Genomic DNA, 25,731 nt, shown 5'->3' on the forward strand with positions numbered 1-25,731 from the left:
ATAGCGAGACGCAGTACTCAGTATGGTCAAAGATGTCCGTGTAGCGCATGTTTACATAGAAAAACTGTTTAAAAAAATATGTATTGCGTGATAATGCCAAATGATCACAGTTTTATTAAATTGTTGATGATGTGAGTAACGTAATCTATGGTTACCATGGTTAGTTCTGAAAGATAATTGCTTTGCGAATCGGTTCGATCGAATCATTGAAAAGAACCGGTTCAAAAGAATGATTCGTTCGTGAACTGAGCTTCGCTAGTAACACAGATTCACAGAAGCAGATGGCCAAAGGTTATACACACATACCACGCAACGCTGGCTGCATAGATAACCCGTGTCTGGCTCACCCATAGACTTATAGTCTCCAGATCTTATAGACGTTCCCCTCCACCGCCTGACATTGCGTAAACGACAAGAGGGAGGATCGGTAGAGTTGTTTCAGTGTGTGACTCTGACGTGGTGTCTCTAATGTAGGCTTGGCTCTGTGTTGGTCCCCTTCCCTCCACTCCACCGCTGGCCTTGTACAACTGTCATTTCTCGTCGCCCGGGATTGAGGCGCTGGTCGCGGGTATGGATGCCATGTGGATACTGCCTCTGCTGTTGGTTCTCCCGGTTCTACTCTGGACCAGTAGCACGTTCGTTTTCTATTTCAAGAAGTGCTTCTATGTGGCGTATATGATGCTGCTGGCCGTTATCGCCATACCGATTTGCATTCTGAAAAGCGGTGGCAGGGACATTGAGAATATGAGGTGAGCTGTCAACAACGCAAGTCACCTAAAGTTACCTTTCTGGTACAATACATTGCGTTTAGGACACTGGGGTTTCAGCGCATGTGGTCACTGAGTGCCACAACATAATCTGGCTAACATGCCAAGTTATACATGAAGTTGCATGTTTGAGATCGGAACATGTTGCTATGCCAATGCATATCCTCGCGCCTCTTTTTTTTTTTTTTTTTTTAATTTGCGTAGAATAAACGGATAGTTTCTCAAGTCAAATAAGCGTTATTTTACTGAAATAATAATGCTTTAGTAACGGAATGCATTGCATCTGTTTACCCCGGACAGATGTTAGGATCAGGGCAGTGAATCTTTACCCAGCTCGCTAACTTCAGTTCACGCGAGCACACACTCAGGCCACCTGTATTGTATATTTAACTCGAGATTAGAGTGATGGATGGACAAATCAAGCTCTGCATGCTTTAACCTTTAATGTGCAATGTGAAAATGTGGTTAGCGTATGTGCATTTAGCCCAGTCGTGAGTGTTTAAGCAGCGTGCTAGTTGGTTTAGCGTCTCGTGCAATTGCCAGAGATGGCGACCAAACCCTTTATTTATATTCTGATGATCGAATGTGAGCATTTATGAGAGATGCACGCTCTTGATTTCCAGTTTGATGTTTAACAAAGGTCTCCCAGTCCTTTTGACAAGGGCTTGATGGACTGGCTTCATGGCTCAACTGGTGCAGGGTTCATTTGAGTCCTGGTCGATGGTGCTAGATTAAAACCAGCAGTCACGTACTGTACGTCCCATACTTTGGACAGTTGATCGATGGAATTGCGGATTCGTTGACATCCGTTTAGAATCGATGTTCGCGCCGAAAATCATTTTGAAACCACCTTAAAGGGTCTAGAATGTGGCTGCCATGGTGACGACGTTCTAGAACACAACGTTGGAATGTAAACAGCAGGGCAGTAGTAACTTGTCATTTACAGTAAACAAAAACAGTCTTTGAGTATATAAATACACAGAATACATCCATCTGACCTATATATTGTTATTAAAGGGATAGTTCACCCAAAAATGAAAATTCTTTCATGATTTACTCACCCTCATGCCATCCCAGATGTGTGACTTTCTTTCTTCTGCAGGACACAAATTAAGATGTTTAGAAGAATATCTCAGCTCTGTTGGTCCATACAATGCATTTGAATGGTGACCAGGGATTAGTTCCTATCTTCAGAGGGGATATGATAAGTGTGGGTGAGAAACAGATCAATATTTAAGTCCTTTTTTAACATAAATCTCCACTATCACTTTCAAAATGTGAAAGTGGAGATTGATAGAAAGAAAGGACTTAAATATTGCTTTGTTTCTCACCCACTTCCTATCATGTCCCCTCTGAAGATATGGATTTTTCCACTGGAATCATAAGGATTACTTTTATGTGGGCTTTATGTGATTTTTGGAGCTTCAAAGTTCTGGTCACCATTCACTTGCATTGTATGGACCTTCAGAGCTGAAAAATCTTCTAAAAATCTTCGTTTGTGTTTATACGCATTTATACGCATCTGGGATGACACGAGGGTGAATAAATGATGAGAGACTTATCCTTTTTGGGTGAACTATCCCTTTAATTTAATACAATTAAAATGACTACAGAATAACTAATGATCCTAAACTTTTCACATTTAAAGTAATGTTCAATGTAAGGTTCAAGTAAGGTTCAGTTGCATGAAAGATGTGTGACATGCTGTCGATTACCATAGAAAAATGGTGCTTATAGTAAGCACTGCACTTACAATAGATTGGGAAAGGCATTGCACTGGGAATAAAAATACATTCAAATACAGGCCATTTCGTAAGCATAGCCACAAGACTTTACTTTAGGCCTACACATGTTAACCCAATACTAGTGTGAAGTTATATCCACTCTTTCAAATCCTAGACACTAACTGCCACTAATCGGTCCGACGAGCCCGATCCAAATTTGATACAGCATGTTGGTCATTGATATTACTGTCAAGCTCAAAGAATGACATAAATAACCTTCAAATCACCATTAAATTAGTCCATTTAACTTGTGCATTTTATTCAGGCTCTTGAAAGCTTTGTGAATTGCAAAAGGCTGTGTTTAATAAGAAATATACAGTCAGCGTGCACAACTAAGTAGTCTATGGCAGTGGTTCTCAACCTTTTTGACTCCAAGGCCCCCCATTGTCGGAGAAAATATTCGAAGGCCACCCATGTATTTATATTATAAGATATATCTAATATAAAATACTTCCTTAAAACCTGTGATTTCAGAAATGTCTAGAACTGTATATTCTTCATAAAAAGTAAGCTGTTGAAGGGAGTTATTACATTTTTAGCATTTTCAGTAAGTTGAATTATAATAATTGTATAAAAATGATAATAACCTATCATATTTTAAATAATATTAAGAGATCTTGAGGCCCCCCTGGAAGTGTGCTGAGGCCCCCTAGTGGGTCCTGACCCCCTGGTTTAGAACCACTGGTCTCTGGCACCATGCTTTACTGAACAAGAGCTGCTCTGCTGACACACACACACACACACACACACACACACACATAAACATGCGCAGAGGCTCGTGATGCACTGCTTAGCGCAATATGTGGTCGCTCCACACAAACTCTATCTCAGGTGTAGATGATCAATAGTTCGGTCCGCCTATAACATGCATTGAGAATGGCACCAGACAAGCATTTTACCAGATGTTGAATGAGAAGTGTATTACACTACTGTGAATTAGCCTACAAACAAACACAAGACGTCCTGGAGCGCTCAGCGGTGGACTTTCAAAATAAAAGCGTTAAGAAATTACAACTGAAATGTATTACTAATGTATAGTAAAATCATAATAATAATTAATAATAATAATAATAATAATAATAATTATTAGAAATTACAATAAAAACAAATTGGGTTCCAAAAATTACTGTGTGATTAAAAAGTGGATTACTAATTAAATGAATTCAATAAATAAGAGAGAGAGAGAGAGATGGAGATCTGAAACCATTTACAAGCCCAGATACAAGTTAAAATGTGTAAAGATAGCTGGCTTTATTTCTACTGAAGACTTTCACTGGAATTACTGTTATTTTCGCTGCTGCGTCCTGCAGACTAGTTAACAATAAAGTTTTGCACATGCTCTTATGTCATGCTCTAATTGTTTTTTGTTTTTTGTTTTCCTGTTTTATAATGAAATAATGTATTGTTAGAGGTTTTTGTTTCTTTACACAAAGATTACTCCCAATCAGTTCCACACAGTGAATTATAGATGTTCTAAACTCATTAATAAAAAACAACACTGGTATCAGATCAGGATCGGTATCGGCCGATACTGATAGTTCAGGTATCGGAATTGGATCAGAAGAGAAAAAATGGTAGTGTTCCATCCCTACAAATAACAACAAAATTTTGTGTGAAAGACTAATATAAGTGCTGTAACAAAAATAAGAGCTTCGCATTTCTGTTTTTAAGCCCTCCGAACGCCTTGCCTCGTAGACTTCCATTGTAAGTGTAGTATTGTAAATGTGATTTTACAGTTCTTCACAAACTGAGGGACCACTTGAAATTTTCAGTGGTAATCAACAGCATGACACAAATGCTGTCTGTAACACAGATTCACAGCAGAAGGGAAGGAGAACACAGGGAAGCAGGTTTTTCTAGGCTCAGGTAGGACTTTTAATTGACCACTTCAATGCTTTACAACTTCACAAACTCATCAGCTTCAAAGGCACATAGTCACTTAAGCACATCAGCTTCACACACATACAGTGCATCCGGAAAGTATTCACAGCGCTTCACTTTTTCCACATTTTGTTATGTTACAGCCTTATTCCAAAATGGATTAAATTCATTATTTTCCTCAAAATTCTACAAACAATACCCCATAATGACAACGTGAAAGAAGTTTGTTTGAAATCTTTGCAAATTTATTAAAAATAAAAAAAACGAAAAAAATCACATGTACATAAATATTCACAGCCTTTGCCATGACACTCAGTTGAGCTCAGGTGCATTCTGTTTCCACTGATCATCCTTGAGATGTTTCTACAACTTGACTGGAGTCCACCTGTGGTAAATTCAGTTGATTGGACATGATTTGGAAAGGCACACACCTGTCTATATAAGGTCCCACAGTTAACGGTGCATGTCAGAGCACAAACCAAGCCATGAAGTCCAAGGAATTGTCTGTAGACCTCCGAGACAGGATTGTATCGAGGCACAGATCTGGGGAAGGGTACAGAAACATTTCTGCAGCATTGAAGGTCCCAGTGAGCACAGTGGCCTCCATCATCCGTAAATGGAAGAAGTTTGGAACCACCAGGACTCTTCCTAGAGCTGGCCGCCCGGCCAAACTGAGCGATCGGGGGAGAAGGGCCTTAGTCAGGGAGGTGACCAAGAACCTGATGGTCACTCTGACAGAGCTCCAGCATTTCTCTGTGGAGAGAGGAGAACCTTCCAGAAGAACAACCATCTCTGCAGCACTCCACCAATCAGGCCTGTATGGTAGAGTGGCCAGACGGAAGCCACTCCTCAGTAAAAGGCACATGACAGCCCGCCTGGAGTTTGCCAAAAGGCACCTGAAGGACTCTCAGACCATGAGAAACAAAGATTGAACTCTTTGTCCTGAATGGCAAGCTTTATGTCTGGAGGAAACCAGGCACCGCTCATCACCTGGCCAATACCATCCCTACAGTGAAGCATGGTGGTGGCAGCATCATGCTGTGGGGATGTTTTTCAGCGGCAGGAACTGGGAGACTAGTCAGGATCGAGGGAAAGATGAATGCAGCAATGTACAGAGACATCCTTGATGAAAACCTGCTGTGGACCTCAGACTGGGGTGAAGGTTCATCTTCCAACAGGACAACGACCCTAAGCACACAGCCAAGATGACAAAGGAGTGGCTACGGGACAACTCTGTGAATGTCCTTGAGTGGCCCAGCCAGAGCCCAGACTTGAACCCGATTGAACATCTCTGGAGAGATCTGAAAATGGCTGTGCACTGATGCTCCCCATCCAACCTGATGGAGCTTGAGAGGTCCTGCAAAGAAGAATGGGAGAAACTACCCAAAAATAGGTGTGCCAAGCTTGTAGCATCATACTCAAAAAGACTTTAGGCTGTAATTGGTGCCAAAGGTGCTTCAACAAAGTATTGAGCAAAGGCTGTGAATACTTATGTACATTTGATTTTTTTTCGTTTTTTATTTGTAATAAATTTGCAAAGATTTCAAACAAACTTATTTCACGTTGTCATTATGGGGTTTTGTTTGTAGAATTTTGAGGAAAATAATGAATTTAATCCATTTTGGAATAAGGCTGTAACATAACAAAATGTGGAAAAAGTGAAGCGCTGTGAATACTTTCTGGATGCACTGTAACAGATTAAACGTAACAGCTTCTGGAGCACCGTGGCCTTCCTTGTGCCAGACTCTTTCTCTCTCCTCTGCTGGTGGCGTGGCTGCTTATATGCCACTCTCCCCATGCTCACTGGAATTAGAGACAGATGTTACACATAATCTAGCTCAGGTGCAAGCGCCCTTACTGCTTTCTCTCTCTCCGGACGAAGGCTTGACCAAGCCCCCGCTGCCACACTGTCAAAAAAGCGTAACTTGTATTGAACCTGAAATATTCCCGGGATCAAAAAGTTAAGCTCAATCGACAGCATTTGTTGCATAAAATTGATTACCACAAAAATAAATTTTAACTTACCCTTCCTTTTCTTAAAAAAAAAAAAAAAGCAAAAATCTGGATTCCAGTGAGGCACTTACAATGGAAGTTAATGGGGCCAATCAGTAAATGTTAAAATACTCACTGTTACAAAGGTATAGCCACAAGACATAAACAATATGCATGTTAACATGATTTTACTGTGATAACATCGCTTACTAACCTTTTCTATGTAAAGTTATAGTCATTGCCATGACACTATAATGTCAACCAACCCTAAAACAACCGTTAAAACTACTATTTAAACAACTTTACAGATCAAATAATACATGCGATTTTGTACAAGAATTAATGTAAGTGCTTTTATAAAATTATAAGCTTCACATTTCTGCCTTTAAACCCTCCAAAAATTGGCCACATTCACTTCCATTGTAAGTGTTTCACTGTAACCTCAATATTTGCTTCTATTTTTTTTTTTATATAGAAAAGGAGGAACGAGTCGAAAAATTTTTTTGTGTTTATCAACAATATGCCTCAAATGCTGTCAATTGTGCTCAACTTGTGTTGAACCCGAAATATTGCTTTACGCATTTTTACTAGTGAAGACCATCTTTGAAAGTAGGTTTTATTATAAGGATTTTCAAAAAATGGCCCTCATAAATATTTCAAACCCAGTTCGCACGGTGTTCATTGTGTTCAGTGTGTCCTGCAGTTCTTGAATCACCTGTTATGAAAAGCAGCTTTGTGGTATGGCCATCACTAATAGTGTCCATGTGGTATGAAAATTGAAGACCTAAGGTCTGACCACATTTTTTTAGAAGCACAAAAGCTCCTATCAGTGCCTGCACTAATTTAGTGTTGCTTTTAAATTGCTTCGAAAGCACATTCATGTTGAATAACACTAGCCATTTTCTAGTTCTTCTAAATATTGCTAACAAGCCCGTCATCATAACAGTCTGTTCATTCATTCTGGGCTACAACGAAGGCATTGATTGGCAGAGTAGTCTTTAGTGTCTTTCATAGTGTGTACAAGGCAGAGATAGTGTGAAAGTGTGTGTGGCTAAATGTCAATTTATTGCAAAAGTTAACCAATATTGTACACCACCTGTGTAGTGATTCAATCCATCAGTGTGGGGGGGGGGGGGGGGGTTTGTAGTTCACAGGTGAACCTGTCCAGGTAAGCAGGTCTGTTCGGGACAGTGTCGTAATGTTGCTCTTTGAAAGTGGGGGCGCGATGTTACCCGGTAATTACGCCGCGGAGAGGGTGAGCTCGTGTGTCAGGGCTGGTATAAACTGACCTAAACTTTCTTGTGTTACCATATTGTCATGTGTGCAAATGCTGTACATACCGGATAATGTAGATAGTGGAATCTGATCATTCTAAATATGTGGAAACCAGTTTATGTGAGTTTGATGGCTTAAGTGTTTTGGTCATGGCTAGTGAGCCCATTTTAAGAGGGCAACCTAACACCTACGGTATATTAACGAATCAAACACGGGACAACTGGTGTCTTGTTGCAGCTCCTCTATTACGGTTTTGTCCCTCTCTCTCTCTTTTATCTCATTTAGCAGTGTGATAGGAAAGATTGGTTGAGCCACACAGAGGGGTGAGGTAAGGATGCTCAAACATGCTGGGTAAAAGGGCGAAAGATGACACATATACAGCAAGGGGGTGGGGGGGGTGTAAAGGACAAATGTCATTAGGTTAACATTTCAAAAAGAAAGTACTTTTTGCAAGGAGTTTGTACTGGAGTACCCTTGAACATGAACTGATCTGAGATCTTGATAAACTACACATGCAATTTAAGATATAAGATAAGAGACATGTTTGGCAGGGTTTAATCTCTAGCGTTCTTGCCTGAATGTGAACTAGGGTAACGTGTCAGGTTGACATTTGCGATTACCAAAAGCACCATCTGACTAATGTAGTAGCTATTAATAAAAAGAATACCGTGGTACCTTGATATTATGAAACTGTTTGATTACCATATGGAGCATGGTAATGCCATGTTACTCCATAGTACTTCTAAGAATGTCATGTTAATTTCAAGTTTTTTTTTTTTTAGTAACATAAGAGCGTATTATTGCTGTTTTAGTAAGAATGCGTGTTGCATTGCCATTAATTTTATACCACGTAGCAAGATTATAATTGTTCAAAAGCAATAAAGTGTCTGTCTATTGCCCTTATAATAAAGTACTGTGGAATACCATTGTAAGTGATGTTATCAGTTGTTAATACCAAGGTACTTTGATGAATAACATGGAATTTTATGATTATCGTATTCATATACCACACGATTTGCATGGTATTCCAAGGTACTTCAAAGAGTACCATTCTATTATTGTGGTACTGTGTCCAAAAGAAAAAAAACATACCGGTAGTATTATTATAATACCATTTCCAACCTATGAAAATGTATCCCCTTTTCTCCCAATTTGGAATGCCCAATTCCCACTACTTAGTAGGTCCTCGTGGTGGCGCGGTTACTCATCTCAATCCGGGTGGCAGAGGACAAGTCTCAGTTGCCTCCGCTTCTGAGACCGTCAATCTGCGCATCTTATCACGTGGCTCGTTGTGCATGACACCGCGGAGACTCCCAGTATGTGGAGGCACATGCTATTCTCCGTGATCCACACACAACTTACCACGCGCCCCATTGAGAGCGAGAACCACTAATCAAGACCACGAGGAGGTAACCCCATGTGACTCTACCCTCCTTAGCAACCGGGCCAATTTGGTTGCTTAGGAGACCTGGCTGGAGTCACTCAGCACACCCTGGATTCGAACTTTCGACTCCAGGGGTGGTAGTCAGCGTCAGTACTCGCTGAGCTACCCAGGCCCCCAATATAGGTTTTTAATGGCGATGCTGATATGCAGAGAGCGGTGTGGCCGATGGGCTGATATAATGCCGATATATTACACAATTTAATATAATAGTAAATAACATTGGAATAAATAATCTAAAGAATGAATGAACTTTTATTTAGAATTATATTTACTCAAAATTTCACACAAAATGTAAAAATAATAATTGTTTTTATATGGTAGATAGCAGTTTCTTCTGGTTTCGGTTTAGTCTACCCATTGTAGTAATAGAGGTGGACTGATTTATTGGTTTTACCGATTAATCAGTGCAGATAGTTGCTTTTTGGAACTGTCGGTTATTGGCAAACAATTTTGCAGATAGTTGCAGGTATTTTTTTTTATTCCTCCGTGTTGACAACAGCATACCCAGTCCAGCATCCACAGATGGTATGTGCGCATTAGCAATCACATTTTCTTACAAAAAGACAGAATGAAACGAATTCTCACACACAGAACATACAGTGCACAGTGAAAATGGCATTTACTTAAAGCACACGTGAAATGCTTTTACTTTAAAGTTGCTCTGTTGTTCTCGTGCGGATTCAGTGAGAGCAGCGACCTACTGAATGCTTCCAGTTTGCACGGCCTGGATCGCCTGCTTGGAGTGTCACGGACTGACCGTCGTGCAACATTCGTGAGTCAGAGAGAGACAGTTTTGATCCAGGCTATTATAAAACGTGCTTAAGAGGAATATATATGAGAGTTTCACAGGATGAAAAGTTTGCACAAATTTGGTGAGGTTTCTGAATTAAATCTAAAATCTAATTTTAAAACAAGAAATCTGCATCAGGGCCTGAAATTCATTTCTGAAAATGAGGGGGAACTCCTCCCCCCTTACACGACTCATAACACTAAAACGTCCAAAATTTTACAACAAATTCACCTAAATCTCACAGTGGGCTACTTTTTTCAATTTCTGTTTAGGTCAGATGGAACCAGGGTCAGAAATCAACTTTTTCCATTAAGAGGCAATATTTGATTTCCAGGGGCTTTTTTTACCTTTACAAGGGCAAATGTTTTTCTATTCTAACTTTATAAAATGACCCTGTCATCCTTTATATTAGCATTTAAACAATTAATTCTATTTGAAATATGGCATGTTTCAATAATGACAAAATTGCATTATCTGTAAATTGCGTAATGTGCATTGTTACTAAACAAAACCTTTTTCTCATGCACATACTGTATTTCCAAACATTTTGGCTATTAAATTAACATAATGAAATAATGCACTGACATAGAGGAGATGACAGCATTTCTCCAGATTTGGAATGAGGAGCTTAAAATAATTTAGCAATTCCTTCATGCCAATTGAATAAAACAATGCAAAAATTAACATTTCACAATGAACAATAGTCAGAGATTTGATTCAATCACTAAAAGTGGTTAATGTAAAATTACTATTGTATCAATAATAATGTTTTATTTTACATCAAATCTATTTATCCAGATATTATTTTTGTTAATATTATTATTAACTACATTGCAGCATTTGGTTACATCATATTTTGTGTTCTCTCATACCTGATTAACTTAATAAATAAAAAAATATCCCTCCCTCCTTTTGGCCTCTAGCTGTTGAGGAGGCTTTTCACACAGACAGATGCATAAGTGAGATGAACCGATGGGCAGGGAAGTAGGCCATAGCACAGAGAGTGACAGTGTTACTTACTAGGACAGTATATTTTGAACAGAAGGACCGAATGGTCATGTGATTTAGCGTGTGAGCACGACACCGAACTGCTGCGAAGCGTGAGAAGCAAGTGCCTGTTTGTGAGCGTTTATGGCTCGAGCATCCTCCACTGACTCTGCACAACGGACGACACAAAACAAAATATGTTCAGCGGAAATTCGAATGAAGATCGCAATGTATCATGTATGTATTTGGAAGTAGGCCTATAGGCTATCAGATGTTATTAATAAAATAACAAGGACTCTTTGCAGGGGCATTTTTTCCCCCTTTTTGTCAAATGTGCTGCAATATGACTAATGATGGAGCGCCAAGATATGAAAGTTTGGAATAATTTACAGATTTTGCTCTTATGGAAAGAAATTGGTACTTTTATTCACCAAAGTGGCATTCAACTGATCACAATGTATAGTCAGGACATTAATAACGTGAAGAATTACTATTACAATTGGAAAAAAATGTTCAGAACTTCTTAAACTACTTCAAAGAGTTCTCATCAAAAAATCCTCCATGTGCAGCAATGACAGCTTTGCAGATTCTTGGCATTCTAGCTGTCAGTTTGTCCAGATACTCAGGTGACATTTCACCCCACGCTTCCTGTAGCACCTGCCATAGATGTGGCTGTCTTGTCGGGCACTTCTCACGCACCTTACAGTCTAGCTGATCCCACAAAAGCTCAATGGGGTTAAGATCCATAACACTTTTCCAATTATCTGTTGTCCAATGTCTGTGTTTCTTTGCCCACTCTAACCTTTTCTTTTTGTTTTTCTGTTTCAAAAGTGGCTTTTTCTTCGCAGTTCTTCCCAAAAGGCCTGCACCCCTGAGTCTTCTCTTTACTGTTGTACATGAAACTGGTGTTGAGCGGGTAGAATTCAATGAAGCTGTCAGCTGAGGACATGTGAGGCGTCTATTTCTCAAACTAGAGACTCTGATGTACTTATCCTCTTGTTAAGTTGTACATCTGGCCTTCCACATCTCTTTCTGTCCTTGTTAGAGCCAGTTGTCCTTTGTCTTTGAAGACTGTAGTGTACACCTTTGTATGGAATCTTCAGTTTTTTGGCAATTTCAAGCATTGTATAGCCTTCATTCCTCAAAACAGTGACTGACTGATGAGTTTCTAGAGAAAGCTGTTTCTTTTTTGCCATTTTTGTCCTAATATTGACCTTAAGACATGCCAATCTATTGCATACTGTGGCAACTCAAAAACAAACACAAACACAAAGACAATGTTAAGCTTCATTTAACAAACCAAATAGCTTTCAGCAGTGTTTGATATAATGGCAAGTGATTTTCTAGTACCAAATTAGCAATTTAGCATGATTACTCAAGGATAAGGTGTTGGATAAAGTGATGGCTGCTGGAAATGGGGCCTGTCTAGATTTGATCAAAAATGACTTTTTCAAATAGTGATGGTGCTGTTTTTTACATCAGTAATGTCCTGACTATACTTTGTGATCAGTCGAATGCCACTTTGGTGAATTAATGTACCAATTTCCTTCCGAAACAGCAAAATCTGTACATTATTCCAAATTTTTGGCCGCCAGTGTATATTGGTCAGCTGCTAGTTTTGATACAATTAATCTTGGTTTTACCACGGTAATGCTGTAATATTTTGTTGTTACTATTGTTACTGTAGTAAAGCTATGGTTTATTTTCTTAATGAAACTCACGTTTTTGTTAGTGTGCCTTAATAGTAAGATTTTTTTGAGTTCATAAAGCATATATTCAAAAGTGTCAACAAAGTTAATAAAAATAGGCTAAACTAGTTCAATCTAAACCAGTTCGGTTCATAATCTAGTTTATGCTAGCCAGACTCAGTTGCTTGTTGTTGACACAAAATTGTTGACGCAAAATTTCAGCATTAGCATTAGCAACATTGGCCTACTCCAAATTTATTGAAATGAAAAAGACTCAGAAATATCTTGTCTAAAAAATCATATTACTCTACATTACAAAATGAAAAGCAGTAACTACTAAAAGTGGGAAAATTAGCTGTAAAATTAGCTGTTTATTGTTTCTTAGGCTGGATGTCAAAACTTCAACCCTCAGGGTAATTTTACAATGATTACTACTGATGTGTGATAAGAGCAAAGGTTCATGTCAATCAATGACTTGTTGAAAGTACTGTCTATGTAAACTCAGAAAACAGGCATGCATTTATTTTTGTATTGATGTTCAAGAAAACCAGAGCAAATTTCTCCATTAAATTAAATTAGCAATTTAATGTGCATGTTTAATGTTGCTTTGATAATCCCCCTAACCCTCAGTAGTAAATTTCAAGGCATAATTTGCTTTGCCCCATTTGTGCTACGGACATGAATGATACCTCAAATCATACTGCTTTTTGTGGAGAAGTGTGCTATTACTTTTCGAAGTGTTTGGACTTTGGACGATAAGGGTGGGAAAAAAATGACAAACTTACATAGTAGAAGGGATCCAAGTCTTATAAAAGGATCAGAATATCATGGTTTCTCCACAGTAACCTCACAGTGTCTGTGTATCGGTGTCATCCTGCAAACCCACTGTCTGTATCTCTGTATGTTTTTGTTGATCCGGTCATTGTAAGTTCAACACAGAACACCCACAGCTCTTACTAAATATTTAAAAATGATTCATTGTAAACCACATTAATGGTTCTGTCTCACAGTTTAACAGCAGTCTGAATCATTTTCTCAGTAATCCTGAAGGGTGTGAATGAAAGATCTGTTGAGGCACAGTTTTGATCTTCATCTGTGGTATTGTGCAACCATTGTTGTCTTTTGCCCGTGTTTGCTTTACATATTCAGAATACCGATATGAAGGCCTTACATGTTCAAAGGTCTAACTGATGCTGTATCTTTAATCTCTGTCACACTGTCAACATCAAATACTAGCAGAGAACAATACATTATTTCTTCTTTTGGACTTTTAAAACGTTTAGGAGTCATGTCAGCTAGGGATGTTGTTGCACTGATTGCACTTTACTGTGTCTTAAAGGGATAGTTCACCCAAAATTGAAAATTGAAATAGCTGAAAAAATATCCATGTACATTACACTTTTGGCTGATGAATGTGGTATCTGAGTTTTATAACTCTCATAATTGAACTGATGTTTTTGATTTTCTCGTAGAGTCATCCGCTTCATGGTGCGTCATGTGAAGTACTTCCTGGGTTTGCGCTATGAAGTTAGCGGTTGGCAACATCTACAGACAGACGGACCGTATGTCATCATCTCCAACCACCAATCATCACTCGACGTGTTAGGTGAATGAATGCACAAACCTACACCCACAAGCAGGGCTTGACCTGCTCATATGATCATGAGTAAATCAAACTGCATGACTAGACTTTCTTAATGGGATAGTTCACCCAAAAGTGAAAATTCTCTTATCGTTTACTCATCCTCATGCCATCCCAGATGTGTATGACTTTCTTTCTTCTGCAGAACACAAACAAAGATTTTAGAAGTATATCTCAGCTATGTAGGTCCGTACAATGCAAGCGAATGGTGGCCAGAACTTTGAAGCTCCAAAAATTACTTAAAGGCAGCATAAAAGTAATCCATACGACTCCAGTGGTTTAATCCATGTCTTCTGAAGTGATCTAATCAGTTTCCTAGCACCATCTAGTGCTCTGCGCATGCGTCAAGCACTAGAAAGTGTAATCGAGCTTGAAATTATCGTGCCGAGAGTCTGCAATGGCAAGATGTAAAGTGAAAAAAAGAGTTATATTTTGGTCTGTTCTCACACAAAACCGATTAGATCGCTTCAGAAGACATGGATTAAACCACTGTTTTATGGATTACTTTTATGCTACCTTTATATGCTTTATGGAGCTTCAAAGTTTTGGTCACCATTCACTTGTATTGCTTGGACCCACAGAGCTGAGATATTCTTCTAAAAATCTTAATTTGTGTTCTGCAGAAGAAAGAAAGTCATACACATCCGGGATGGCATGAGGGTGAGTAAAAATGAGAGAATTAAAATGTTGTGGTAAAACATTCCTTTAATTTCTAAATATACTAATGCATTTAAAAAAATTTTTTTTAAAGATATATATGTTAACATTAGTTAATGCATTATGAATGAACATGAACTAACAATGAACCATTCTATTGTCCTAAATTAACATGAACAAAGATTAATAAATGCTGGGGGGGGGGGTGGGTGTTTTTGTTCATTGGTTAGTTTACCAATGTTAACTAATAAAACCTTGTTGTAAAGTGTTACCAAAATATTTGATCATTAAATTCTGTAATCAATGCATTACATATTTATTCACAGATTGATGATATACATAGTATATCAAACACTCTTATATCAAAATACCTTTTTTCAATGATATGTAAGAACAAAACCAATTCTATGTTAATGTACTGATTCTCTTTGCAGGCGTAATGGAGGTTCTGCCAGACCGCTGTACGATGATCGCCAAGAAGGAGCTGATCTGGGCAGGAACGGTTGGCATGATCTGTTGGCTGGGAGGAATCGTATTTATCAACCGCAAAAAGACCAGCGATGCCAAAAATGTCATGAGTGACGCTGCGAAAACCATGCTGACTGACCAGGTCTGTCTACACGTATGCGCTTATAATGAAAGTTTATGGGGTACAATGGAAGTTGTACAGGTTTAAAAGCAGAAATGCTCATATTTTTATTTAAGTGCTATAATTAAAATGATATTTGAGCTATAAAGTTGTCTAAACAGTCCTTTTAGTCATTGGACAAGTCAGAATTGTTTTTGACAATTACAGTATATTTGGCAATACAAATTTTATCATTACAATCATTTTAACAATACTCTTTGATTGTTTCTTTGCAAGAACTTTTCTTCAGCTAATGCAAATCTAGTTGAATTATAAAACATTGGTTAAACTTGTGGCATTTTGTGTTTCCGTTGCACACTCTCTTTCTCTAGATCCGCTTGTGGGTGTTTCCAGAAGGCACACGAAATCAGAAAGACAACCTTTTGCCCTTTAAAAAGGGAGCGTTTCATCTGGCTGTACAAGCACAGGTAAGTCTCACAGGTGATTAAATCACCTGCACTACAACACTTTCCCAAAAAGAGATAAATAGTGTGTTGTGTCTTTAAATGATAACAGATAACAACTTCTTGGATTCCCTAACTTGCACTTGACCTATAGGTACAAAGTTTATTGTTTCAGTAATTTACCTTGCCAGCCACTATCACCACCTGGACAAGTCTGAATTTAAAGGTCCCTTATTAACCCATTAAACTTGTGTCAAAGGACAGGGTTTGTAAGGTAGTCTGACTTTACACATGTGGTGCAGTGCGTTACCTTGAACAACAGAGGCCGCTGTTGTTCCTTTATGTTGTTCAGCGTATACATTCTGTGTTGTGTCGATACAGAAACTTTCACCCATTTGAAACAGCATTTGCTCTTTATGTAATCTCATTTGATTTCCCCAAAGTCACATGAAGCGTTTTTTTCCCCCTGCTGGAGGCTAGTGAATAAAGTTTTAAACCAGCCCACCCAGAGTATAAAACAAATTGTGTTAGTGGTTTAGATTGTATTTGAATTGGAGCAATCGTAGACATGCATGGCATGGTTTGGTGGTTCAAATAGCTTCCTGTTTAGTTGTATAGGCTTTGTATTTATCTGAAAATAGAATGCCTTTGTGCCTGATTTTATAACGTTTGAGTGTTATGTTCTAGTCATGGACTTTTAATTGCTGAGGGTGACAATGTAAATGGACTGTTGGTCGTAGTGGCCGTTCCTACTGCTGAATGCCTTAGCGTGATTGGTGGGCTGTATAAGTGGTCATAATGTGATCTGATCTAGGGTTGTCACGACACCAACATTTCAGGAGACGCAGTGAAACACTGCAGTTCTTGATACCACAGCAAAACTAATAAGCCACTGAATACATACACACTTTATTTCAAAAGATAAATAATAATGTTGACAGTAACACCTTTTAATGAGGTTGTGTACGTTAACATTAAGTAACTAACAATTACACTCTATAATGTGTCTTTACTAAACAATGCAAAGATTCGACTCCGTTTGATTCAATTGCGGTAATGCGGATTAGGGTTACCTAACCTAACCCAACGCACCTAAATGGTCAAATACACTTTCAAAATTCAGTAAAAATGCCCGTCTTGGTAAGGTATTAACGTAATCAAAGTCATTTATGTTTAAAGTGAATGTAAAAATGGGATTTGTATATAAAAAAAATAAGGACTTAAGGTGTAAATCCAGTCTAATAGACTTGCTGATAGTACTGTATGTCATTAATAAATTAATTAAACAACAACAAAACAAGAAATCCACTCATTGCTCTTTCCTGGATAGCTTTAATTTGTTTAAAATGAATTAATGTCATTGTAATCATTCAGTGTAGAAGTAATTATGTACAGTGGCAAGAAAAATTATATGAACCCTTTGGAATTAGCTGTTTTTTCTGCATTAATTAGTCAGCATTAAAATGTGATCTCATCTCCATCAAAGTCACAATATAACAACTAACAACACACAAACAGTTATAATCTTACATGTATTTATTGAACACATCCCATTAAACATTCACAGTGCTGTGGATAAAGTAAGTGAACCCATGGATTTAATACTTGTCGATCCTAATTTGGCAGCAATAACATCAACCAAGCATTTCCATTAGCTGCATTCAGAAGGAATTTTGGACCGTTTATCCTTACAGAACTGCTTCAGCTCAGCCATATTCTTAGCATGTCTAGTGTGAACGGCTCTCTTGAGGTCATTCAACTGCATCTCTATTGGGTTGAGGTCTGGGCTCTGATTGGGCCACTCCAAAAGTTGGATTTTCTTTTTTGTTAAGTCATTCTGTAGTGGATTTACTTTGATGTTTAGGGTCATTGTCCTACTGCATCACTTAACTTCAACTGAGCTTCAGCTGGCACACAGCCACCCTGACATTATCCTGTAGGATATCTTGATAAACTTGGGAATTCATTTTTCCCTTGATGATGGCAGCCCAAGTCCCAAAGCAGACCCAAATCATGATGCTCCCTCCACCGTACTTCACCGTTGGGATGATTTTTCATGCAGTGCCCTTTTTACGCCATACGTAGTGCTGCGTGTTTTGTTTTATTTTGTTTTATTTTTTATATTATTTTTTTTTTGTTGGATTTTTCCCCTTTTTCTCCCAATTTGGAATGCCCAATTCCCAATGTGCTTTTAAGTCCTCGTGGTCGTGTAGTGATTCGCCTCAGTCCGGGTGGCGGAGGACAAATCCCAGTTGCCTCCGCGTCTGAGATCGTCAACCCACGTGGCTTGTTGAGCGCATTGCCACTGAGACATAGCGTTTGTGGAGGCTTCACACCATCCACCGCGGCAACCACGCTCAACTCACCACGTGCCCCACCGAGAACGAACCACATTATAGCGATCACGAGGAGGTTACCCCATGTGACTCTACCCTCCCTAGCAACCGGGCCGATTTGCTTGCTTAGGAGACTTGGCTGGAGTCACTCAGCACGCCTTAGCGAACTCCAGGGGTGGCAGCCAGTGTCTTTTACCAGTGAGCTACTCAGTGCGTGTTTTGTTTTAAACAATTCAACCCTCGTTTCATCAGTCCAAAAAACATTTTCCCAGTTGCGATGTGGAGTGTCAAGGTGGTCTTTGGCAATCTACAGGTGTGCAACAATGTTTTTGTTGGAAAGCAGCGGCTTCCTTCATGGTGTCCTGCCATGAACTCTAGCCTGTTTAATGTTTTCTGTGTAATAGATTCATGAACAGAGATGTTAACCAGTTCCATTGAATCCTTCAAGCTGTAACTCTTGTTTTTTTTTTTACATCATTGAGCATTCTGCGGTGTGCCTTTTGAGTCATCTTGGCTGGATGGCCACTTCTAGCGAGAGTAGCCACAGAACTAAATCATCTCCATTTTATAGACAATTTGTCTAACTGTAGGCAGATGAATACCTAAGCTCTTCGAGATAACTTCGTAACCCTTTCCAGCTTTATGCAAAGTAACAAATCTTGATCGTAGGTCATCTGAGATATCTTTTTTGCAAGACATGGTCGACGTCAGCAGATTCTTCTTGTGAATAGCAAACTCAAAATGTTTGAGTGCTTTTTATTAGTCAAAGTAGCTCTAACCCACACCTCCAATCTCGTTTCATTAATTGGATGCCAGGTTTGCCAACTCCTGACTCTAATTAGCTTTAGTTGACGTCATAAGCCTAGGGTTTCACATACTTTGTCCAACCAACACTGTGAATGTTTGAATGATCTATTCAATATGTACAAGAACAATACAATAATTTGTGTGTTATTAGTTAAAACCGATTGTGTTTGTTCATTATTGTAACTTAGCTGAAGATCAAACCAGATTTTAAGACAAATTTATACATACTGTAAATGAAGGTAATTCCAAAGGGTTCACATAATTTTTCTTTCCACTGTAGTTTTACGGTATGTTGAATTACTTTTTTACATTTCTGAATGCTTACTTAAATACTTGTATAATATAATATAAATACAATTTCTCATGGGTAATTTTTTCCCCTGGTATGGAATTACTCTGTTAATTTGACATCTTCCACAATTGAAACTAAAATGCTGCATCAAGTGGTTTGTAGTCACTTGAAAATAATTCTAAATATTCACAAATATTTAGCTTATTAAATCTTGCTTTGTGTGGACAGCCAAATATTAGAGACCAATTTTGAAATCCAGATGTCCTCACAAAGAGACAAAGTGAGAGGAAATATATGGCAGGGTTATGACAGCAAAGCCCCTGGGAGATGTAGTGTGTGTGTATTCTGTGTAATGTAAGGTTTGGAATGCACAGGTTGAATGAATTAGAAACGCAAAAAGTTCATATGAGGCAGCAGGAGTGTGTCAAATAATATTTTAGAATGTATGCATTTATGTGGCTGTGAATTTGTGTGTAGGTGCTTTCTAAGGTCAAAACATAGTAATATGAGTCGCGTGAGTGATAATGCATGCTGATGTTCAGCCAGATAACATTACACAACAGGATAGGCATCAGAAATTCCAGGCCAACATAATCAAAACCAGATGAGGTTCTGAGTTAAGGCAGACAGACATCACTTAATCTAGGCCAGAGTAAGGGATCCCTGATGTTTCTCTTTTGTTGAGGCAAAAGTAGAGTGTGAGTGTTTGTGAATAATATGATAACTTTGCCTTTATTTCTCCGTTCTGCATTTTTGAATTATACAGATACACCATGTGCTACATAATGTAATTTTGTACTTCGACGAGGGATTGAGAACTAGTTTGTGTTGTTTGCTAAAGCAAGCGTCAGTATTATTATTGCTCATACTTATGGTTAGAGAATGGAACAAACTCCTAATCCTAAGTATTAAACTTTGGTTTGAAGCTCATCCTACTCAGTTTGTGCATTGTTCAGCTGTGTCCTCATGCGAACTGAATACTGCTCGGGACCTATTATTAGTCTGGAAAGAGAGCTCAGTCTGTGTGTATGAGCATATTTGTGCATGTATGAGAGTGTTTCTAATCCCTGCTGAATTAATGCTACAATGTACATGGACCTTGACCAAACTCCCTCTCTCTGTCTCTCTTTCTTTCTCTCTCAGGTTCCTATCATACCCATTGTGTTCTCCTCCTACAGTAACTTCTACTTACGAAAAGAGAAAGAGTTCAAATCAGGTAACGCACATTTGTGTAAATCAAAGGAATAGCTCACCCAAAAATTTAATTCAGAAATTCTTATAGAGCACAACAGTATCAAATCCCATGAAAAAAAAAAAAATTCCTTAGGATAATTGCTTTTTTTTTAAACAATAAACCTTTAAAAACATACCTACCGTGAGCTCAGAGGTTGTTTATTGATGGTATATGCCTCTGTTGAAGACAATTCTATTTAACCAGTGTCCATCCATGTTCAACGTCATTTAGAAAAATTGTGTTGAACAGAGGAATTTCTCCTCAAGAATTACACTGCCCATTGTCAAGCAAAGAAAGATCCACCAATCAAATAACTGCATCAAACAAAGTGCAGCAAAAGAGCTCTGCAGTGACCGCCCACTTCCATGATGCACTGCGAATGATGCAATTATGTCGATCACCCAACACTCTCAATCTATATAAATGTTTGTATATATCTGAATATTTTGCAATAAACTCAGAATATATTCTTTCTATACTTATAATAAACAAATTTAAATCAATATTTTTTTATATATATTTCCATCGTTTTTAATTCGAATACTTCAAAGAATTGTAGTTCATTCCCTCATTAAAGAGGTTAAGTACACAGTCTTGTACCTTTGACTCTTTGGCCAATTTTCAAATAATTTTTTGCTTCAAATAAAAGTTTGTTATGATGTGATTCACCTTGGAGATGGTTGGTCATGTTCTAGGCTTAGAATACTATTATAAAGTACTTTTATGGAATCCTTATGGGAAATATGAATGGGAAAAACATTCTGGAACCCAGATGGCTGAGTGGACAGGCACTGTTGCACTCTGTTGAGTTGCTCATAAGAAAGAAAGTGACTCCTTTTTGGAACATCATGATGGTGAGTAAATAATGACAGATTTGTTTATTTTTATTTCATTATTAAAATTCTCTCATCATTAATTACTCTCATGCCACCCCATATGTGTATGACTTTCTTCTAATTATATTCATTTATCACACATTATACATTTGCACATATACAGTGAAATTCTTTTTTTTTTTCACATATCCCTGCTAAGCTGGGGTCAGAGTGCAGGGTCAGCCATGATATGGCACCCCTGGAGCAGATAGGGTCAAGGGCCTTGCTCAAGGGCCCAACAGTGGCATCTTGGCAGTGCTGGGGCTTGAACCCCCGCCCTTCTGATCAGTAACCCAGAGCCTTAACCGCTGCCCCTCTGCAGAACACAAAGATTTTTAGAAGAATATCTCAGCTTTTTAGGTCCAAACAATGCAAGTCAGCAGGGTGTAAAACTTTGAAGTTCAAAAAAGCACATAAAGGCAGCATAAAAGTAATCCATACAACTCCAGTGGTTAAATCCATATCTTTAGAAGTGATATGATAGGTGTGGGTGAGAAACAGATCAACATTTAAGTCCTTTTTTACTATAAATTATCCTTCCCAGTAGGTGGTGATATTTACGAAGAATGTGAATTGCCAAAAATAAAAGAAGAACTCTTAAAAGAGAGGAGTGCTTAGGAGGGCTGTTTGAAAGTTGAGATTTATAGTAAAAAAAGGACTTAAAAATGTATTTGTTTCTCACCCACACCTATCATATAGCTTCTGAAGACATGGATTTAACCACTGGAGTTGTGTGGATTACTTTTTTGCTGCCTTTGTGTGCTTTTTTGAGCTACAAAGTTCGGTTGACTTGCATTGTATGTTCAGCAGAATAACTGGAATGGCATGTGGGTGAGTAAATGATGAGAGAACTTTAATTTTGGGGTGAACTATTTCTTTAAAAGCACTATGAAAAGCACTTATAGGATCTTTTGTGGAACTAGAGCATGTTGATAAGTTAATAATGATGATTATGTCTGTAACAAACATTTTTGCTCTAACAGGAAAAATCACTCTTAAAATCCTTCCAAAGATTGAGACAAAGGGATTGACAGCAGATGATGTAACATCACTCTCCGACCAATCACACGCCATCATGCGTTCCGCCTTCCAGGAGATATCTGGCCAAGCCCCCCAGAGTAACGGGCCGTCCAGTCACTGAACGCTTTTACATCCTATTCATTGCCATGACAACTAGGATGGCTTGAAACGCCATCATCATCGTCGTCGTGGTGACGGTAACCATGACAACCAGGTGCTTTGGTATCCTCTCCGACGTGAAGCAGGATTACATGTCCAAATACACAAAAAACACAACTACATACACACGCATTCACTTGAACACATGCAGCAGATGTCATCATAGCCTAGTTTCGATCTCCTGTTGGACTCCAGGGGTGGAAAGTGTTTTTTGGACAATGACCTTTGACCTTGCCTGGTGCAACATTTTGTTCCTCTTTGATTTCGCCTAGGACTGCTTCAATTGGCGACAGGTTGAATTTGGAGTGACACCCTGCGAACATTGCGGATCTGCGTTCTACTTGCATGCCTTTTTTCTTTTTTCTTTCTTTCACAAATCTTCAAGAAGTCGTTTGTTTTGTAGGTCACTTTTCTCTTGCGATATGGAAAATCGCTGACAAACACCTGGGTTTGTTTTATTTCTTGATCTTTACAAGTTTTTTTGTTTGTACGGAAGTTTTTATTGGTTATCCGTGTATTTTTCCCGCAACTCAATGCAGTGGAAATGCTCAGAGATGCCCTTTTATTGTTTTCAATAACATTCTGGATTTAAAGGGAAATGATTGACCAAAAATACGTTTGAAATCTGATGCAGCATTTAACAGACACTCCAGAGAAAAGCTTTCTGTGTTGTAACTTAAACAACAAAGGAAAATATGAAGATTTTGTGCTCCTATTGTCATTAGTTCTTTTTCCTTAAATCTACTTCTCCTAAAAGTGTCGAAAGGTTAGTTCATAGCGAACTGTTGCCACTATTTCTAAGTGCAACTTCTTTCCTGTGCCATGTGTCCAAAGTGTCTCAGCCATTGGCTGTGTAATGGTTGACAATTGTGAAAAACACTGTTGATTAATGATCTGTGATCAGGATTGTTTGATTAGCATTTGTTTGGTGCTTTGCTCTTTTACTTTCATATTTCTTTTTTTGAGGCTAAAGCATTTGAAATTTTGACCAATGATCAGTACGTATTTTATCTAACACATTATCTAAAGTATGGCATTATCTAACTGGCCGATTTAACAAAAAGACATATTGCTTTTAAGAGATTAAGAGTTATTATTCAAAGTTTAGAAGCATTTCTTCTTTTTTTTTTACTCGAAATCTAAAAATGTACTCTATACAAAATATGCAAAAACTTTGGGGTAAACAATATTTTACAAATACACAATATTTTCACCAAACTTTAGCATCAAAACCAGCTTTTTCTTCACAAAGGTTTTTATTTTTTGATAATCAAATACCTGCTTTAAAATTATCCCTAGAAAGTATTATTATAACGTAAAATGTTAAGGTTTCTGTAAGATTTGTGAGATATAAAAATGTAAGCATTTAAAGTGCTTCTACCCTGCTGTAGAGAGTACCCACATGTTCTTGGATCAGGTTGAGTTTTCAACGCCTGTCTGTAAGCGACTTAAAGGAACATTCCGGTTTAAATAAAAGTTAAGCTCAATCGACAGCATTTGTGTCATAACGTTAATTACAGCATACAATTATTTTGACTCGTCCCTCGTTTTCTTAAAAAAAAAAGCACAAAACTGGGTTACAGTGAAGCACTTACAGTGGAAGTGAATGGAGGGTTTAAAGGCAGAAATGTGAAGCTATAATTTTTATAAAAGCACTTACATTAATCCTGTTAAAACGTGTGTTTTATTTGAGCTGTGAAGTTTAAATCTTCATTTACCAGGATTACAGGGTTTATGGCGTTACGTTGTCATGGCAACGAAGTTATAAAATTGGATATAACTTTACACAGAAAAAGTTAGTAAGCAATTTTATCACACTAAATTCGTGTTAACACGCATTGTTTACGTTTTATGGTTTTTAGGCGTTACATCATCGTGGCAAAAAAAGGTGTAAAATTGCATATAACTTCAACGTCTATGCATCTGGATAACGTCTAAATGTTTACGGATTAGCCCCATTCACTTCTATAGTAAGTGCCTTAGTGTAACCCAGATTTGTGCTTTTTTTTTAAAGAAAAGGAGGGATGAGTTGAAAATATTTTTTGTGGTAATCGACATTATGCCACAAATGCTGTTGATTGAGCTCAACTTGAACGCGGAATATTCCTTTAAACTGTCGATTGCATTTACTACCTACTGTATCAAAATGTACAAACGTTTTACCAAGAAAAACAACTTTCAGCTTTCAGAGTGACTGAATATAGGATTCCTTTTGTTTTATATTTGTGATACCAAACGAACCACAAATGAAAATTAGGTTATTTGAAAACGTCGTACATGATTTAATTTAACCACTTATTTAACTCCTATTTATTAAACCGGAATGGATCAACAACGTATGGCAGTAAATTAATTTAAATGTTAACAATGACTTTCAAAGACATTTTTAATTGCGTTGCATTGTTGAATATGATATTTAATACTTGAAGTTGCCGTTCTTATTATTTGTTAAGAATGTATAACTTCCTTTAATATGTACAACCTTTATTTAAGAGGAATGAATTGTACATTTTCAGAATTTGATTTAAGCGAATGTTCGACTAGGAAAAACTAGGCCCTGTAATTGTTGTTATTATTACAAATAGTATGAATTTAAAGATTGATGCAATTGTTGAACCTTTTTAAGTTGTATATGCCTTTTTCCATGTAATTTTTACCCTGCTGACTGAAAAAACTTGCGTTGTTCAAAAACTGTGTACAAAATGTACATAAAATTGTGTACAAGGTGTTGTGTGATTTTCACCAAAGCTATTAAGGATGTAAAAACCGATGAAGATTTTAAAAGCCGATTATTCGATCCTGTTAAACAAACTTATCAAACATATTACGGGCAGCCTTGTGTTCGTGTGTGTGTGTGTACGAGTGTGTGTGTGTGTGTGGTCCGTTGTGTGTTGAATGTGTTTGTATGATGACCAGACACACAACTGAGCTAAAGCCCATTGTAAAATCTGTAAAGTCATATAAGATGATGATTATATATAAAACTGTCAATTGTGGTAGAATGTGGAAACGACCTGTGTAAAGATGATCTAGGAAAAAGAGTAAATAAAATCCTCTGTTTTTCCTATA

At 37.9% G+C, this 25,731-nt stretch overlaps 1 protein-coding gene across 2 annotated transcripts; it reads left to right on the forward strand.

Moving 5' to 3' along the window:
- Window positions 1-253: 253 nt before the first annotated feature.
- Window positions 254-25,723, forward strand: LOC127428637 (1-acyl-sn-glycerol-3-phosphate acyltransferase alpha-like). Of its 2 annotated transcripts, none has more exons than XR_007895120.1 (6): window positions 254-749; window positions 14,081-14,214; window positions 15,342-15,517; window positions 15,868-15,963; window positions 20,518-21,462; window positions 22,467-22,602. XR_007895120.1 is itself a non-coding variant. In XM_051677107.1 (6 exons), exons 1-6 carry the CDS (start codon window positions 571-573, stop codon window positions 22,622-22,624), a joined length of 816 nt encoding a protein of 271 aa, XP_051533067.1. In that variant the 5' UTR covers window positions 255-570; the 3' UTR covers window positions 22,625-25,723. The 2 variants fall into 2 exon arrangements, 1 of the variants encoding a protein (XP_051533067.1); XM_051677107.1 differs by having other exon boundaries at window positions 255-749; window positions 20,518-20,590; window positions 22,467-25,723.
- Window positions 25,724-25,731: the final 8 nt, after the last annotated feature.

This window comes from Myxocyprinus asiaticus, chromosome 38, assembly GCF_019703515.2.
Source record: "Myxocyprinus asiaticus isolate MX2 ecotype Aquarium Trade chromosome 38, UBuf_Myxa_2, whole genome shotgun sequence".
NCBI lineage: Eukaryota > Metazoa > Chordata > Actinopteri > Cypriniformes > Catostomidae > Myxocyprinus > Myxocyprinus asiaticus.

Bases quoted from the DNA above. Each gene is read 5' to 3' on its own strand.
- LOC127428637 (XM_051677107.1), top strand. From the start codon at position 571: ATGGATGCCATGTGGATACTGCCTCTGCTGTTGGTTCTCCCGGTTCTA. The intron at 750-14,080 runs GTGAGCTGTCAA...ATTTTCTCGTAG, and splicing joins AGGGACATTGAGAATATGAG to AGTCATCCGCTTCATGGTGC. The intron at 20,591-22,466 runs GTAACGCACATT...TTGCTCTAACAG, and splicing joins AGAGAAAGAGTTCAAATCAG to GAAAAATCACTCTTAAAATC.